This window comes from Cystoisospora suis (genome assembly GCF_002600585.1).
Source record: "Cystoisospora suis strain Wien I chromosome Unknown contig_3012, whole genome shotgun sequence".
Taxonomy (NCBI): Eukaryota; Apicomplexa; class Conoidasida; order Eucoccidiorida; family Sarcocystidae; genus Cystoisospora; species Cystoisospora suis.
In genome coordinates, this window is record NW_027155807.1 from 18478 (window position 1) to 36278 (window position 17801).

At 51.5% G+C, this 17801-nt stretch overlaps 3 protein-coding genes across 3 annotated transcripts; all 3 read left to right on the plus strand.

The window, feature by feature from the left end:
- Positions 1 to 541: 541 nt before the first annotated feature.
- On the plus strand, positions 542 to 1590 carry CSUI_006026 (uncharacterized protein; the record flags this gene model as incomplete). The annotated part of the gene is made up of 1 exon (XM_068066191.1): positions 542 to 1590. A coding segment is annotated over one exon (378 nt), but the record flags the coding sequence as incomplete, so codon positions are not given.
- Positions 1591 to 1715: 125 nt separating this feature from the next.
- On the plus strand, positions 1716 to 14696 carry CSUI_006027 (heat repeat-containing protein; the record flags this gene model as incomplete). The annotated part of the gene is made up of 4 exons (XM_068066192.1): positions 1716 to 3244; positions 4350 to 11141; positions 11956 to 12074; positions 12758 to 14696. Coding segments are annotated over 4 exons (8493 nt in total), but the record flags the coding sequence as incomplete, so codon positions are not given.
- A 2195-nt stretch (positions 14697 to 16891) lies between these two features.
- Positions 16892 to 17146, plus strand: CSUI_006028 (uncharacterized protein). The gene has a single exon (XM_068066193.1). It carries the CDS (start codon positions 16986 to 16988, stop codon positions 17109 to 17111), a length of 126 nt encoding a protein of 41 aa, XP_067921837.1. The 5' UTR covers positions 16892 to 16985; the 3' UTR covers positions 17112 to 17146.
- Positions 17147 to 17801: the final 655 nt, after the last annotated feature.

The following is a 17801-nucleotide window of genomic DNA, read 5'->3' on the forward strand; positions in this document are numbered from 1 at the left end:
TTCGGGCAGTGCGAATGAGGCATCCACACGATCCTCTTGGCATCCATAGGCCTTTCGATGTTCAGTCAGAACACATCCAATGCTCTCCTCTAAGAGAGCCTTCCATCGTCCCCGTCGTTTCGCTTATTTGTAAACTTCCCCTTCGTGCTCGCCTATTGTTCCGCGTCCGGGCATGAAGTCGTGACTCCAGTCGAGCTCGGCGGCTCGTAAAGTGTCTCCTGCTCCAAACAAGCCCCAGCAGATTCTGCAGAACGACACGACAGTTCCATCGAGGCCACTCGACTACTCATGGATGGGCAGGAGAGGGCTCCATGGCCATAATTCTCTCCTCACCCCGCTGCGATAATGACGGCTGTCCACAAGCACACTTCATAGTAGGAAGTGTCTCGCCGTCAACTTCTGCCTGTCGATCTCTCTGCTTCTGCGTCGCATGCACATATCGCCAGAGCGCTCTGGGCAGCTGTGTCGGTGCCCGGAGAGAATCTGAGCCACTGGCCTGGTTTCTTTCCTCCATTCTGACTTTGCAAAATCCAGCAGGAGGGAGGCAGCTTCACCAGGAAAAAGCAGAGGGCTGCCGTAGGCTGAGCGTCTGTACTACGTTTACATGCATTCTCCATAGCCAGCGCCGTTTCGTCTCGGTATGCGGCCCACGAAGCGGTCCACGTTTCAAAAAATCGCATCTCCTCGCTGTTTCTCAGCATCTACTAGCTGAACCACTCTGGAGCGAAAGTAGAGACCCCTGTGGAGCTCTCCTGGCCGTCTTGTTCTTCTTCAGTGTCTCCTTCTCACACCCACCGTACTTCCGTCTATCAGTGACTCTTTACCTTTTTGATAAGCGAGACTCTGGAGCTTTACCTTGTCGTATTACGGAGACTGGCGATAAGCTTTTGCTTTCCGGTATGTCGATACACCCGTGCTGATAGCAGCTCTCCTGTAGTGCTCCAGCTTCTAACCCTGGTATGTTGGGAACCCGTACAGGTGTCTTCTAGCTACGCTTTTCTGCTCTGAGCGGCTTCACATCCTGCTTGTAGTCTTTCCGAGGTGGTTACTATGCTTTCATCTCCGCACCCTACGGATGTTCCGGGGCCTCCAAACAACCGGGCAGCAACGTTTCGGAGACGCCTGGCACTATAGAAAGGCTGGCGGCATGTCCGCGGCAGCAGCCCGTACTGCGTGGGGTCACCTGCGGGCTCTCAGGCATAATGACAGCTGACGGATGGTCCATTCTTCTTTTTGGCTTGGCTGCGGCCTATACCGTCCGAGCAACGTAGAAATTCAAGGTTTTTCGCAGCCGGTTAGTTCTTCGGAAGGTGGGACACGATGATGCGGGGGAACAAACAGGACGGCCCTCCAGAAGGCAGTCAGCATCTGGCGGGGGTCCCCCCCAACGAACTCGATGGAATGCGGCAGACACGGCAGCCACATAGCAGTGTGCAGAGGCCGGGGAGGTCGACATTCCCTCCTGCATCATTTGGACAGCCATATGGAGCAAAAGCGGCTTCTTTTTCTCGGCCTGGCCTTCCGTCTACGTGGCCACCGAGTCGTGGCCAGTCTCCCAGACACAGTACTGCACCGCCTGTATACCCGAGTGTACATCCACTCGAGCCCAGAGCGCAGCAAAGTCCTGGGCTGAGAGGATCAAGAGGAGAACCAGGGGCGGGGGGCGGCGACATGAAGCTTCTTGCTGGAGAAGGTCGTACCAGCTCGGGGGGTGTCAAAGTTTTACAACCTCCTCGGGGTTCAAGACAGCATACCAGTTCATCTGCTGCTGTCTCTCTCCCTTCAAGCCAGTGGGTGGATATCCGTGAGCTTCGACGGGCTGTTGCGTCTCAAGGTCCCTTGGTTGTTGCAAATTCTTCTGGACACCATTCATCGTGGCCGCCGGGGGGGGATCTAAGCACCACTTCTCGATTGGCTCACTCTTTTTATTCGAGCTTGCCTTTGCGTGATTCTTCGGTACATGGAGACTCTCTCGCACCAGCCGTTACTTCTGCTGGATGGACTCCTTTGCCGTCTACTTGTCCAACGAATATTTATGCTCAACTATCCCACTCTCTTGTTCTTACGACGCAGCCACTCTCACTCCAGCAGTCCCATCTAGGGTTTGTCTACTATCTTCCGCCGGGTGTAGGCACACCTACACCATGCACCGATGTACAGACGACAGTCCCAGCGACGGCTACTACGACTACCACAACTGCTACTATTACTCCCGGTGGCCCGCCAGCTGGAGAAAGTTCTTCAATTAAGGTGTCTTCTACATCTAAACGTGTGAAGAAAGGCCAGGCTGATGGTTTAGAGTCTTCAGAGGACATCGCCACCCAGGCGGCGAACACTTCACAGGAAGTCGCAGATCTGAGTCCAGCACAGGCCCCAGCGAGCCCTCCGCTTCCACGGCTTATTGCACATGTAGCTTTGATTCAGCAGTTAATGGCAGGCCTCCTGGATGATAGACCCTGTCGACATCTCCAGACATTACGTGCTCTCATGGCTCTTCTTACTCACTCTCGGCAAACTCTGTGCAAGTGGGCTGGACTGACGCTGAGGCATCATCATCATCATCATATGGGGGAGCTGATGTCTTTAAGACAGTCTCAGCAGGAATGTTTTGAAAGCGCAATACAAAGCAGGTGTCAAGAGAGTCAGAAGACACCGCGGATAGACACCGAAAAGCAGACACAAGAACAAGAGTTTCTCACATCCGGGCAACCGCCCCCTGGATTAGATTGTCTCCTTATGAGTGTGCGTGTCTCTCTGTTACATCTGATTGCTGGTGATCTTCTTACATCAGCCGACGTGCCTGTAAGATCATCGAGTGCGGAGTGCTTGGCTTGTTTAGCCCATCTAGCGTCCACTATAGTCATCCTGACAGGTCCAGCAGTCTTTAGACATGCGATAGATTTAGCGACAAAGACAGGGAGGTTTCATATAAAACTGATCAGTTTAGCTGGGAAGTTCTCGTCAGACGGTGCTCTACGAGTGGGGGAGGAGCTCGTCCGTTGTGGAGCGCATCGCATTCTTCAAGCCACTGAAGCCTTCAGAGCATCGAAAGAAAAGGCGAGCTCAACATCAGGACGAGACGCCAGTGGTAAAGCTTCCCCAGTGGTCGGGAATCAGAGGATAGAACAACAACACCTTCAAACGATAGAGGAATGTGGAGAATGGACTGTACAAGAACTCGAAGAATGTGAAAGCGCAGGAGCCGTAGTCAAGTGCTGTCTTGTTCTTCTCTCTTATATGACAGGTAAGGAGGAAGACGGTGAATATGACTGCTAGCCGACTTACCGTTCTCATAAGAGAGATCCAGTAAGAATTCTCCACAAATGAAGGGGACCACAGTAGAGCGCCGTGAAGAGTAACGATGGAAGCATCTCCTGGGGGACGGGGTTGTGCCGTACATGAAGTCGCCGGAGATACCATCCCGGCATACCTGCTGTGACTCCTCTTGAGAAACTGGGAGAAGAATGAGAAACTGAAGGCATGCTTCAATGTCTTCTCTGTTAGGGAAGCAGGACGTCACTGTGAGGCGTTGCTGTCAAGGATAGTAAAGAGTCAAAGAAGTCTCAGTGCGCGCTTGGTGCCACGGGGACTATCTCAGAAGCAGAGGGAGAGGCTTTTCTAGTAGAAACAGCACGTGTATGTCGTATGTGTCAAGCAGTTGAGATCTTGTGTGTGTGTCTATGTTCATGCGCGTTTCTTCACAAGGGAGTAGATATGTGAGGAAGTCGTATACAGGAGCGAGGACGTCTCTCTCATCTTTGTCTCTTCTTACTCTCTTGGTAGTGGAACTAAAAAGAGAAGGTTACACATGGGCACGACATACTTTCCCTGTCTATCCTATATCTGCAGAAACATACTAGGTGTCGTCCTCTTCAACGTAGATAAAGGGGTGTCTATCAGATCTTCTATGTATGTCCTATCCTTCTATTCTATGGAGGTTTTTCTGGGATCAGATAGATACTCATTTCTTTCTGTCTAGCTGCCTTAACTCCCCAAACATGTGCACTCTTTTGCATGTGTCCGCATGACATACTATAACTCTCACCTGGACTATGCCCTGCTACATCTCCCTTTCTCTTTCAGTAGCAGGAGGATATCGTGTTAACGCCAGTGGAGGGTGGTAGAGATACGTCTCCCTGTTTTTCACCTGTTCTGCTTACTCCCTTTGAAGTCCCTCTCTTCTTCTATGGTCGCGAGATTCATCCTCACGTCGTTAGAAGACGCTCGCCTGCATTGGGGGCTTCCCCTCATGCTCTGTCTCTTCTTTCTTTCTTTCTTTCTTTCTTTTTCTCTTCTACTTGAGCGTCATGCTCTGTTGTTCTGTCTCCTATTTGCTCTCTGTCTCCCAGCTGATAGTGTGTCCGCCGTTCGTTTGTCAAGTCTCTCCGCTATCTTATCTCTCATTCCCCATCTGACTGAAGATGTAGCTCTCCAGTCTCTTCAGAGACCTTCTTTTCCCCCAGCGACTCCTAACCCAATATCACGTTGTCGCGTCCTTCTCCGTCTACATCTTGCTGTGAGTACACGGTCTGCACTGACGGCTGCTGTCGAAGCAACAATAGAGAAAAGGGACACTCATCGTTCTACAGGTGCACATCTACATGCCCCCCTCACATCTCAAAAGACTGTCTCTTCTTCTCCCCCTCAAATATCTTCTTCCTCCTGTTCCTCTGTTCCTCCCTCTCATCCTTCAAATCCGTCTTCTTCTTCTTTAGGTCACCAACAGCATCAGCAGCACCCGTCTCTCTCGTCTTCTTCGTCTATGACATCGGGAGGGCGTCAAGGCTTTTCTTCTCCTTTAGCTGCGGTGGTCTCGGCTCTAGCATCAGTAGGAGAAAGAGCACATACATCTCATCATACCGTAGCAGCTCAACAACTTCAATCCGAGATTGCCAAGAGCCCTCTTGCCATCGGGTGGTTACTCTCTTCACTGGATGATAGCTCTCCCCAAGTGCGAGCCTTAGGCTTCATTGTTTTACGTTCTCTTCTTGAGTTCTATACTCAGACAGCTCGTGAAGCTTCTGCCCTTTCTTTATCTCGAAAGAAGGGACTCTCTGGAGCTGAAGTAGGGGGAGAAGCAGGAGGAGAAGATAGTAGTGCACCTTCAGTGACAGGAGGTTCTTCTTTTCCCAATGCTGTGCAATTGCTCATATGGGATTATCTTTCAGATCCTGTTCATGCAGTTCAAGAGTCAGCGGCGTCTGCCTTGCCGTGTCTTTCTCTTTCGATTCCTTTGAGAGATGGAGCTTTCCGCCGAGCGATCTTTCCTTTATTGCATGCAAGAAAGAAACAAACCCGGTTACTCTTCTTGAAAGTTTTGCCACTGTGTAAGACTTTCAATGCGAGAGCACTCAAAGTTGAAGTCCAGGGATTGCTAAGGTGTCCGTACGCCCGAGAAGATGAATCGGAGATCTCGGCATGTTTCGCTGAGATTCTTTATGCGGCATATCATAATCTCTGGAGTCTAGAAGAGGGGCTGAAAGAGCTCTTGAACCAAGGACCACAAGGAATACAAGAGAAAGGAGAAGATAATGAAAAAGAAGAACCGAGGAAGCTGGCTGGTGGTGGTGAGCTTCCTCAAGGGATTCCCCTAGACAACAATGGAGATCTCCGAAAGAAAGAAGAGGACATGCTCCAAGTTTTCCGTGTATTAGCGACTCCGAAGTCTCGGAAGAGAACCCAACTGACAGCTGTTACAGACTGGACACGTAGAGACTGGGAGCTAAGGCTTCTACTCCTCATGAGAAGAAGAATAGGAGAGGAAGAAGAGAGAACAAGACAGGCGGGAATCTTCCTCCTCTCAAACAATGGTCACCTTGTACACGGCACTGCGGGAAGAGAAGAATCTCTAAAAGGGACCATAGATACCGATATGAAAGCTGAGTGTGTTGTAAAGAATCAAAGAGGAGATCTACAACATAGTATAACACTCAAGCTCCCAGGGGGACCTACGTCAGAGACAGCTGGGGTGGGAGAGCATGTGGCAAGAGAAGGCAACAACAAGAGACGGAAGATTCTTATGTCAGACACTTTTGAGAGTCTTTCCGTGTTAGAAAAGAGAGGAGAAAGAGACGGTCGTCTATCGAGATTTCTTCCTCTCGATGTTTTTCTGACATTACATTATGTGTCTCTTCAGTTCCCTCTTGCTATCCATCATCCGCTCCCCACGTTTCCTATTGAGCGCCAGATGGAAGCTGCCGATTGTCTCCTCAGTCAGCTAGATGGCGATGAACACGAGGAGGAGGAGAAGACAGCTGGTCAAAGTCTTCCTGCAAGCCTCCCTTCTGTGAACCAAGGCAACCAGGCTATAACTGCATCCAGAGAGGAGATCTCATCGTCGCAAGAGCCGAAGTGTTCCGCTGCTTCTTGCAGAAGAGAGGATATCTCTCATATCAATGGAACTTCAACTTCTCAAGGTCAAGGGTTGGGTGGATCTACGATTCGAGAGAGGGGAAGTTTTTCTGGGCTAGAGAAACGATATCCTCTCTTGACTAGAAAGAAGAGATCTCCCTATCTCTCGAAAGGTAGTCGCGAATCGCAACAAGGAAGCCACTTCTCTTTTCTACATCGTAGAGCTCTTTCCTCTTCAACAAGTCAAGCAGCCTCTACGACAGGTCCTTGTTCTTCTGTGCAGATGCCTTCTTCTGTTCCTCCTTGCAGTTCTTCTGCTGTCTCTTCTACACCACTTTTGCTAGAGAGAGATACATGGGAGCTTCTCCATTCCGATGTGCCTTGCCGCTTTGGTGTTCTCCGTCAAGCTCTCCGAAGTATGCACCCTGTCTTAGCTTTTGTTTCTTCTCCTTTCTTCTCTGGAAACAAGAGGCGGAGAATACGTGAGCTTGACGACGCGAAGGAATCTGTTCTTAAAGATCCCCGGGGGACTTCATCGATGGTATCCTCCTCGCTGTCACGTTTCTCTTCTCTGTCTTCTTCCTCTCCTTCAGAAGAGGAGCGATCCAGTAACAATCCCACCTCAGCATCACCGTCCTCTTCTTCTATGAGTTCTTCTTCACTTTCGAAGAAACGGAAACAAGACCATGAGGCACATCCAAGCTCCGGACAAAGAGATGGGCGGGTGGCTAAACAGCTAGCTACTGAATCGACGTTGAGAGCAGACTCAACGTCAAGTGTAGTAGATGTTCGTTCTAAGTCTTTAATAGGACGTCCAAGCAACAAACCAGGTCGTGTGAAATCGCTCTCTGGGGGGGGGAGGAGAGACCCTTTGGCGATTTCGAAGCATGAGCCTCGTAACTTAGGAGAGAGAGAAGAATATGATGACGAAGGACATGAAGGGTTATCGTTACCTCTCTTTCCTTTTCCTTCTCTCGCCGATTCTCTTCTTCTGTTCAAAGTCAAAATGGAGAGGAGACATGCTCGGAAACAATGGCTTCTCTTGTCTACTCAGGCTCTTTCCCATGCAGCCACAGCCCCTGCTTTGCCATCCCGGGAGACAGTGGAGAGGGCGCGCGCGCAGTCATGGCACAGTCGAGAAGATAAAATGTCTCAGGTTAAAGGAAAAGGACTTTCTTCTTTTTTTTCTCTTTCATCTTCTACGAAGCCTCTATCGTCACGGAGTCTATCAGCTCATACGAGTTTGCTTTCACAAAAACCGAAAGGATTGAAGAAAATGGATGAAAAGAAAACAGGGATAGGGACGATGTCTTCTTCTCTAGGTTCGACCAACCGGCAGCAGCCCCTTGATGGAGGTCCCTCGTTGAAAAGAGAAGATGTCTGCTTAGCATCTTGTGCGACGTCTTCTCTCTTGTCTTCTATCTGGCCAAGAACTAAAACACACTTATCTATCTATCCAGTCCATTCTCCGACGGCTTCCCTCGTCGCGTGCGAAGACAACAGAGTGAGCCCTGATCATAACAGCCTCTTTTCTTCAGCCTCGACCCTCTCTCTGGGAAGAGGAAGAAGAAGGCGATCGTCTTCGGGCAAAAGAGAGAGAGGAGAGTTAAGATGGAGACAACAAAGAAGAGAGCGCGAGATAGTGCAAGCCTTTCTCAAAGATGGAGAAGATTTCTCTTTCCCAAATGTTTCCTCTTGGAAGAAGAGACAGAGGTCTTCGCGGGGGGAAGTTGAAGAAGAAGAAGAAAAGGGCTGGGGAGAGACGGATCTTGAGACAGGTGGTCGGTGGGTGTCGAGCTGGGCTACAAGGCTAAAGAAGGAAACGGGACAAGACAAGGAAAGTCATTACCAAGAAGGGAGATTAGAAGAGAAGAGCAATGGGTTGCATAGAGGTTGTGAGGTACCATGTCTTTCATGGAGACAGATTGTTAATATGTGTCTACCTGAAGAGAGTTGGGAGAACTTCCTACTTCTTGAGAAGACATGGGAAGTTCTGCGGAAGAAGTGGCGGCAAAAGAAGAGGGCTAAAGAGACATCTTCGTCAATTTCATCTTCAGCAACCCCGTTAAACATGAAGCATTCAGAAAGTCCAAGTGGTAACACTTCTCCTAAGAAAACAAGTCTCTTCTCTTCATTTCTTTCTCTGTCACTTCATTTTCTATCAGAACAACAGAAGGGAAAGGAGGGAGATATAACCTCCTATTCTCTTCTCCATTCTTCTTCTTCTTCTCCTCTCTCTAGGCTGACTGAATCGATACTTCCAAGATCTTTCTGTCTGTGGAGAAATGAACTCATCAGCTCACGTCTTCAAGCCTTAGCAGCTACAGCTTTGATCTTCTCTCCTTCTTTAGTCTTGAATCGTTATGAACTTCTACCTGACCGCCGACTTCTCTCTCTTCTTCCTGCGTCTTCTTTCTCTCACATCAACGTAGACGAACAAGATCCCCTCCATCCTCTTGATTTCCTAGATCGTTGTGTACCTGCATCATCCATTTCTGCCTCTGAGAGAGATAGCCAGGTGGTTTCATCCATTCATCAAGGAAAACAACCACAAGAGACGCTCCCACCCTACCAGGTAAATCTAGAGAAGCTCTTTACATTTCTCTCCAATTCTCTATCTTATTTCTTTGTTGTACATCTTCACGAACCTCATTGGCGAAGGTCTCTTGAGGCTTACATGCAAGAGGGAGCAGTCGCAGCTACGGGTCTGGCTGGTTTATATCCGATCGTTATTCGAAATGCAGGGGGTGAGAATGAGAATAGGAATTCAGCAAGCCGGCATCTGGATTGTTTCTATACTGTTAAAGGAGAAAAAGTGAGTTCAGCAAAATATCTAGAAGGACGAGGAGGTCTCATTCAAGAAGCCTTGAATGATCTTCTTCCTATTCCTGTTCGTTTCGGATGCAGTAAAGGTGCTGTTGTGTGGCTTGAAGCCCGACTGACTCTCCCTGGAGAACAACTGAAGAGAATGACGTCTGAATGCTGTTCTTTCGCTGAGAAAGAAGGAGAGGAAGATGAGGTAAAGGAGAAGAAGAACAAGGACATGACAGATCCTGCTTTGTCGAACACGCAGCAAAGAGAAGAACCTGAGGACACAGAGGGCATGTCGAGACCAGGTGGCATTTCGAGGTCTATAGGGACGACAAAACTTAAGATAAGAGGAGGTGGAGGAGAAGGAGAAGGAAAGGGAGAAGGTCAAGAAAAAGATAAGAAAGAAGGAAGAGACAAAAAAGAAGCAGGAGTGTGTAAGGGCGAGAACAAACCGTTGCTATTGCACGGCAAGAGTATGAGTAGATCATCTCATCATCCCACAGGGGTCGCCGGCGGTACTACGGGAGAAGAACCGGGGGACTTTCCTCCTGTTGTTCCTTCTTCGGATTCGCAGAAAGCCCCCAAGGATGGACAGAAACTGAATTGTATGTCTTTTTTGCAGAGACCTCAGCAGAATGATCGAGAGAATAAGGATGACGAAGAGAAAGACAAGCATGAAATGGTAGGAGAAGAAGGCGATGGAGGAATGATAACGACGACGACAGCAGCACAGCTGAATGATAGAAGGAAAGCGTCTACGAAGATACAGGAGAAGAGATCATCTGCTCATCTGTCTCCGGCATTTTACCTCTGTGTACGCGTCCCTGTGGCTTTAGAACTTTCTCGAAAGAAAGATGGAGAACAACAGACAAAGGCGTCTCTCGAGGATGGGATGCATGGAGCCGTGTCTGGGGACGAAGTTAAAGGGGGTGATGAGAGTCAGCAACTAGGACAACAACATGTATCACACAACCAAGAAAGGCTTGACTACTTTCCTACTACAAGCCTAATGAAGCAAAGATCATCTCCTCTTGTCCGTGCAGTGTTAGCAAACTTTTATACAAGTGTTTGTTCTTCCTCCCATTCATCATCTCTGATGTTTTCGTCCACTTCAGAAGATCGCCAAGGCGTATCTCCTATCGGAAGTTCCTTCCCTCTTTCTGGAAATCTCAGGCCTTCCTCCCCTAGTCTCACTCCTTCTTCCTCTGGAGGGACATTCTCACCCCAGGCCACTTCTTTACCAGGAGAGAAGAAAGAAGAGAGTCACTTGGGGGTCATAGGATCAGCCCCAGTGGCACCGTCTTCCCCTGTTCGGCATAGCCGATGCGGCAGCAGTCACAGGAGAAAACGAAAGATACCACCGAAGGCTTGTCATGGAAAGCTGGGGGGTCTTAGTGGCGGGTGTGGTTTTGCTTCAAGGATCCTAGGTCTTCATCTAAAAAAGCCTCGCAATCTTGTAAAGAACCTACTAAGTTTGATTTCCGCTTCGGAAAGTCCAAGTACAGGTCTCCATAGTAGTCCCACCGTTACTTGCTGTCTCGAAAATTCTCATCGAACTTCCTGTTCAACTGATATATCGGCTTTCCCATCATCGTCGTTGAGCTGTTTCTCCTCCCCTATGGATTCTCCGGAGCTGTCCTTCCCACCTAGAACGAGACTGACGCCCCCGGTCGTGCCCCTCTTCTCTCCTGGGGCTGAGCTTGGCAACTGTCTGCACAACGCGTCAGAGAAAAGAAGCAACTCTCTCCTAAGGAGGTCTCAACGCCGGGTATACGGGTCGCAAGGCGACTACCCCTGTCGTTCCGGCGGATTCTCACAGGAAGATAAGGAGAGCGGAGTGAGCCTCTATCGAATCGACCTGGAGGAAGACGAGTGGATGGGGGGTGGTGAGGGCCCCTGGCAACAAAAAAAAGACAAGATTGAAGTGCGAGTCACTTTTCCTCTCTCCCTGGATGCGCCGACTAGCGGGCCTTTCCCTGGTGAGTTTCTGGGTGTAGGCGTTGTACGGGTAGTGGTGCCATTCCTTACTGAAGAAACACAAAGAGACGACGATGACTCTGTACGGGCACACCAATGCTGACGTTTCACTGGACTTTGTGCATTCCATGTAGATCTACCGTGCGGCACCTCAGGGTTTAGGGTCTAGAAACACATAGAGAAGGTAGTTAGTACACCCATAGAAAGAAACAAGTTTCTACATTGTACGTCCGAATGATGAAGAGGTAGGCCTCAACTCGAGAAATACCATGAGGCACCATCTGCTTTGCGGTATACACAGGCTCAGAACCAGGTCCGATCGGGCTACAAGGTTTGATGAAACGGTGCACTGTGTTCAACGTTACTCTTTACGTCCCAGCAGACACACACTGTTCGGCACCTCGCAGCGAGTCTGAGCAGGCTACGTGCAGAAGAGTAGCACATATGGTGTTGGAGGGAGGTGTGTCTTGGCTTTCAGAGACCTGTCTCGGCTGTCTAACATGCCAGTCACTTGCGGCAATCCTTGGGGAGGATGTGTGAAAGCCATTTCGTCGCGGTGTCCCGTGTAACGAAGTGGCGCAGTGGTCGTGGTTGTAGAATTCTATTCAAGCATGAAAACTTCATTGCTGACGTGCCCTGAATTGGACGCGGAAAAAGGGACTGCGTGACGCTTGGGTGTTCGGCTACTGCCGAGGCTTCCAATAGTTTGTTTTCTTTGTGGTGTCCTTCAAGCGCTGACGGAATTCAACGCCTCACGATGCATTCTGTGTAAGTAAGAGTTCTCTCTGATGTGTGTGATCCCGGCTTCTTCGGCAGTTGATGTAGTTGTATGCGCTCTATTCGAAGGCGACAAAAACAGTCGCTCCGTCGACTACCGCTCTTCTGCTTCAGGCCATGACGGGGGTGAAGGAATTCGCCGGGATGTATCGCTTTTGGTAAGCTGCTCGCGCCTAGTAGTTCTGATAGCTATCTCACTATCGCTCACCAGGAAGCACGTTTCTTACGCTTCGCAGGAGTGAACTAATGTATGGAGGCCCCACATTTACTTCATATAATGCATACGTGACACTCGAGAAGAGCTCAAGATTACCTGCTTTTCAAGCTGGATATCGAGGCTTCTTGCACGAACCTGCAGGTTGATTCCCACCTCCCAACTACACCGCTGTTCGTGTCATTTTACGTGCCCCGCGTGGATGCGGACCTGCTGGCGGGAGGGTAACAGTTGCTATCTGACCTACAGCACGAAGATCTTCAAAAGAGGTTACGACAATACAATAAAGGACGCAGTTGTGATTATACAAGTCGCCCTGAAGCAAGCCTGGCCGAGGCGTGCGAGGTGATTTTTGATTGATCAAAAATCAAAAATCTGAAGATAAGAGACGTCGGCGAAGGCCCAGGAGGCCCGCTGCAATAGTGACACCCACCCAAAGGCGCCAGTCGCTGTGCCCAGATAGAGGAGTGGACAAACAGTGACGCGAGCACGTTGCCTACAGGGGTCAAGTGTTAGTGTCCCACACCGGTCCCTGGCCATCCTGGTAGCAGCTGGGACAGAGGCACGTAGTTGGACGCGAAGAGGTTACGTCGTATCACTGTCAAAAAGTGCTGTGCTTGCGCGCAGGTTCCGACTAGTGATGTTAAACGTCTCTGGCTCCAGCCGACATGGCTGGGCTGATTCCCAACTTCATTCTAGCAACTGCGGTAGGCACACTGATCGACCTGCCCTCATCGTACCACGGTAAGGATCGTCGTAGGGCGGCTCTAGACTTAGGTCTCTGCTTGTCCCCGGTCCTGTCAGGTGAGTCCCTAGAGTCGTGTGCGTTGCCGCGGCTCAGCGTCCTTGAAAAGCTGCAGTCGTTCGGGTGTTGAAAAGCCGTCCGATGTGCCGAGCTTCACCCAGAGCCGTTCCCGAACTTCAGCAGGCCTTACGGGACACGGGCACGGAGGGACGGAACGCGAAGCCCGCTGACTCCGACGAAAACGCCCCGCGACGGTGACGAGAAGGTGCCGTGTGAGTAGCCGAGAGAAGGCTTCCTAGGGTACAGTTTTCTACGGTTGGGAGCCTACAGACTCCTCCTTACATGTAGCGGAGGTGGTATGCAGAACCCGCTACTCCGGCCGCCACGGCAAGCGGCGGCTTGGACCGTATGGAACACCCGTCACACTACACGGTCGTCCTACACCTCGCCTCTGTGGGGGTTTTTTGATGATTTGATTTGGAACAACTCGCCGACCCTGAAGAGAGTCGCCAACTGAAGGCTGTCGTACCTGTTCTGTCGGCTGACCTGCCGTTCTTCTTAACCTGGTCAGACGAAGAGCTCACATGCGCGTCGTGCGGCACATTGCAGTCTGTGACTCTCATCTCTCTCATGCTCTTGCGTATGAACGCTACCGGCGTCCACCGACACACAAGCGTTGCCGCACAACAAACCGACGACTTGAAAAGGCCTTGAGCGCTCCATGTTAGGGTCTTTCGGAGTTTTTGCTGTGGCCGGGAAGCCGCGGTCCTAACTGGACCGCCGCCCAGTATTGCAGCACTCCATAAACAGGAAGACACAAACATACGCGTACGAAGGCGAACACACGATTGACCAGGAACCAGACGTGGCCGTTTCATTCGAATCTGAGCATGACCGTGTACTCGTCGGGCTGGAGGTGTTGAAACTGTGGCGTTCGGAGCTAAGTAATGACCAGCACGGACACACGGAAAGCGCTGAGGCCCTCGCGTTTTTTGAAATAGCACGCAGGATGCGTTCCCAACAGGGTATTTCTTGGAAGTAACGCGAACTCAACTGCCCCGGGATAACAACGAAACAAACAAGAACGATCGCGGTGGGCAGGCTGGGATGTCAATGCTCTTGCATATCTCGCTACTGCACCAGCTACAGTTGCGCGGCTCCCCCCAACAGTATGCATACTCTGTCAGCGCGTGTGCCCCACAATGATTTCAGCTAGCGGTTTCGGCCTGTTACTGTGCACAGATCGTTTTGTGCTGCGTAGCATGCTCCTAGCTTTTGTTTCAAAGAGCGGCAGCTCTCCTTCGGGTCGTGTCGCACCCCTGCATGTGTCGTGTCCCCCTAGTGCAGAATCCCCGCGAATCATGGCGCTGTCTTTTCAGGCTCTTGTTGGCCAAGCTATGCCTCGTCGTCCTGCTCAAGTGCTTTCTGTGCCTTTCGACGCTTCTTCCAACTCGACACTATGGTTTCGATCTGACGGGGTATAACAGTCGCCACGGGCAGGGCAATCAACCCATAGGAGGAGGAAAGCAGTTGGTGAATCAGCCACCCAGTAAAAGCTAAGGCCGTAACACCTTCCAGCGGCGGAACTGCATCGCGCCTCACGGATTTCAGGAGACGCTGTCTATCTTTCTTTCTCTCACTCCGTGTCGCCCGGTGTAACGCGACATTGCGCCTTGCCTCTCCGATGCGGTGTCGTTGTTTCGCTCTCTTCCAGACTGACCACAAGTACTGCGAGAAGCTGACCCCGGCGAGCCCTGCGCCGACCGTGCCCCACCGGGTGAGACCCCGAGAAACGTATGGGTTTAGCGGAAAGAGCCCTGCTAGGTAAAAACATAATCCAGCCAAAAGCGACCGGATAATGCCGCCCGTAAGGGCGCCACGATTGACGATTTCGTCAATATGCTTCTCCGCTTTCTCCAGCATCCTGTACTCGCCGAACAGCGTCCCCGTGGGCTCTTCCTCCTCCACGGGAACTGAGGCAGCTTTGCTGCTGAGGGAGTCTTCGAGTACCTTCGGAAACGCGGGCTCGGCCTTCCGACGAGCGGGTGACTCAATCACGCCAGGAGCCTGCTGGGACTCGACTCGTGAGAGGTCTGCGGCGGCATCAACGCTGACGCCACGCACAGTCCCGTGTAACAGGAGCCATGCGACGGCGAGCAAAACCGAGATCAAAAACAATTCACCGCTCTGCCGACAAGCCCGGGAACAATCGCCGATTGGCTGCGAATAGACAACGCCCCCTGCACCCATCGTCAGGCTACATCTACGCAACATGTGGCACTCTGGATGCTGAGGGACGAAAAAGTGGCCCAACTAGTCATCCCACTACTGCCTGACGACGGAGAAGCAGAAAGACGATCGCAGCCGGCACGGCTCAATGAATGAGATGTCCAGACGGGTGAAATGAAACATAAACCTTTGAGCCCAGCAGTGCAAGAACCACGCAGGCACCGACGGTCGCCGTCATTCGCTGTCCGCCACTATCATGAGCCCCGACAAATAGAAAGTGAAACTCGTCACTGTGCAGGAGGACGCCAAATTACCTTGACCAGGTGACAACCAGAATATCCGGGCACCGCGCCTTCAGAAAAAAGACCTCTCGGTCCTTGTTATACAAACACTCTGTCCCGGAGTTCCAAGCTGTCACTGCAGGACAACAGTTTCATGATACCCCGTCGGCACCGACTTGCGGTTCACGTCCCAACCATCGCCACATTCTGCGGCAGATGGTCCTCAGTCCTCTCTCCAGGCCTAGCACAACTAACAGCACAGGATACGGCGGCCAGCAACGCTTGCCCCGCACGTTGCAGGGTGCCGTCCTACAGCGCTGCGTCTCACAGGATCGCGTACGTGACACGGACTTGGCAGGTCTGGGGTCGTCCAATAGTTGAACCGTCGCGTCTCGTTCCGAGAGAACCCCCCGTCCGCGCGCCTCCAGAATTCTCGGCGTCTCTACCCCTGATGAGGAGCGCAATGCAGAGTGGCAGGCTTCTCGCAAGTAACGCGTTACGCGGAGTGATGTATACGGTGGGGCGCGCTAGCTTGGAAAGACAAACATATAATTGCTCTCCGTGCCACGGCGCGGGGGCCGGCACCGTTGCCGGCATGCCTCTTCCCGGACGACGGCTGAAACGTTCGATCAAGACATAAGTGAAATCATTTCTAGTCTGCGTCCAGTCTCTTCCACGGCGTTCGCGTGAAGGGAGTGTGAGCGCCGCCTCCGTCACTGGAATGACAACGTATGGGTCCAATGAGACGGGTAGCGCTCAGACCCCGCTCTCGCACACTTCATGCAACAGACACACATGGACCGCTCGGGCGGCGGATTCATGCGAAGGCGCGACACAACGGCGACGGTCGCGCAGAGCCGCAGAGCGGGCATTACACCGGCATCTGCTCTTCGAGCAGGGTCGGTAAGGGCTATTGCTCTGCTGTTTCCTAGCTTGCCATGACCGTTGGGGCTACTACTCGGAGCACTCGTAACGCCGTCGAGAACAGGACACGGTGAGACGCGAAGACTTGCCTACCTCCTCAAATTCCTCAGGAGTGTCATCGGGACGCTATGGCAATGAACTAATTTTCAGCTGCCTCGGCACCACAAGGCACACGCATGGGGAGACAGAGCTGTTATGCCGGCTAGCACAAATGATACCGCCCGGGGCCAGCTTCTAGCAAACCGCACCGACAGCGACGGGGAGCAAAACTAGTGTAGCAAGATAGTGTTGCCGCTATTGAACTAGTTTTGCTAGTATAGTGTAAGTGTGACGCCCGCTAGTGGCAAGGGCTACGGCCACGGGAAGACGCTGGACCTGCGCGCAGCAGGCGGAGTGTTGCACGGGCTATGGTCAGGGCAGGCAGGCACCGCCGGACGACACGAGCGGCTCTGCCGCCATTAGCGGGAAAGTTTCAGGTGTTCTTATAGATTAATTTAGCGCTATGTATTAATCAACCTTATAGCTTTAATGGCTATTATGAGAAAGCTCTGAACTCTGTGAGAAAGAGCTCAACGTACTCCTGTTGTAACGGCTGCGTTGTGACTCCGCGACCGTGTGCGGCGACCGCCGCTGTGCGTCGCGACGCGTTAGTGTGGTGTGTTTGCGTGAACGTGGAATGTGTATGAACGGAGCGGGCGTCGCGCCGCGGACTCCTGTGTTCGTGATCGAAAACCGGAGGTCAGTTCGGAAGTTGTTAAGTTTCGTGCCGGTCGTTACACGTGGTAGCACCGCATGGTTTTGAAAGCCTTGAAGAGAGACCCGTTCATTTTTGGTGCCTGTGTTGTTTTTCTGTACTAAACTCTTCGCCATGGCTGATCAACCTGTAGATTGTTCTCCCGTCGACCCGGCGATGATACAGGAGCCGGGGCAGGGATTCTGGACTGCTTTGTTTAGAGAACGAATAAGCTGTTTGCGACCGAAGAAATATGACGGTTGCCCGGACGCCGCGAATTTCGAACTTTTCTGCTCTCAGTGCAGAAAGTACCTCGATGAATGGAGGTTGCGGTCAGACGAGGAGCGCGTCCGGCACGCGTCGCTCCTTCTCGACGGGGAAGCACTGCTCTTTTATCAGAGCATTGAGGTGGCTACTCCGCAGAATGAGGAACCGAGAAACTTGAATGAGTTCTTTGAAATTCTTCGACAACGCTTTATATCGTATAAGTCACGGTCGGACGTACTACATGAATGGACGCAGTAGAAAATGACGCCAGGACAGCCTCGGCAGTACATCGATGCTTTCCAAAGATTCCTCTTGCGTGCGTCGTATCTGGACGATGACACGAAGCGTTTTACTTCTTTAAAGGACTTAGCCAACGAACAAGGGACGCTCTCATGTGTGTTGAGGACGCTCCATTACAGGAAGCGTACAAAACGTTGGAGAGGCTGGGCGGCCATCAGGGCGCCGGCGGGACAGCACGAAGCATACAATCGA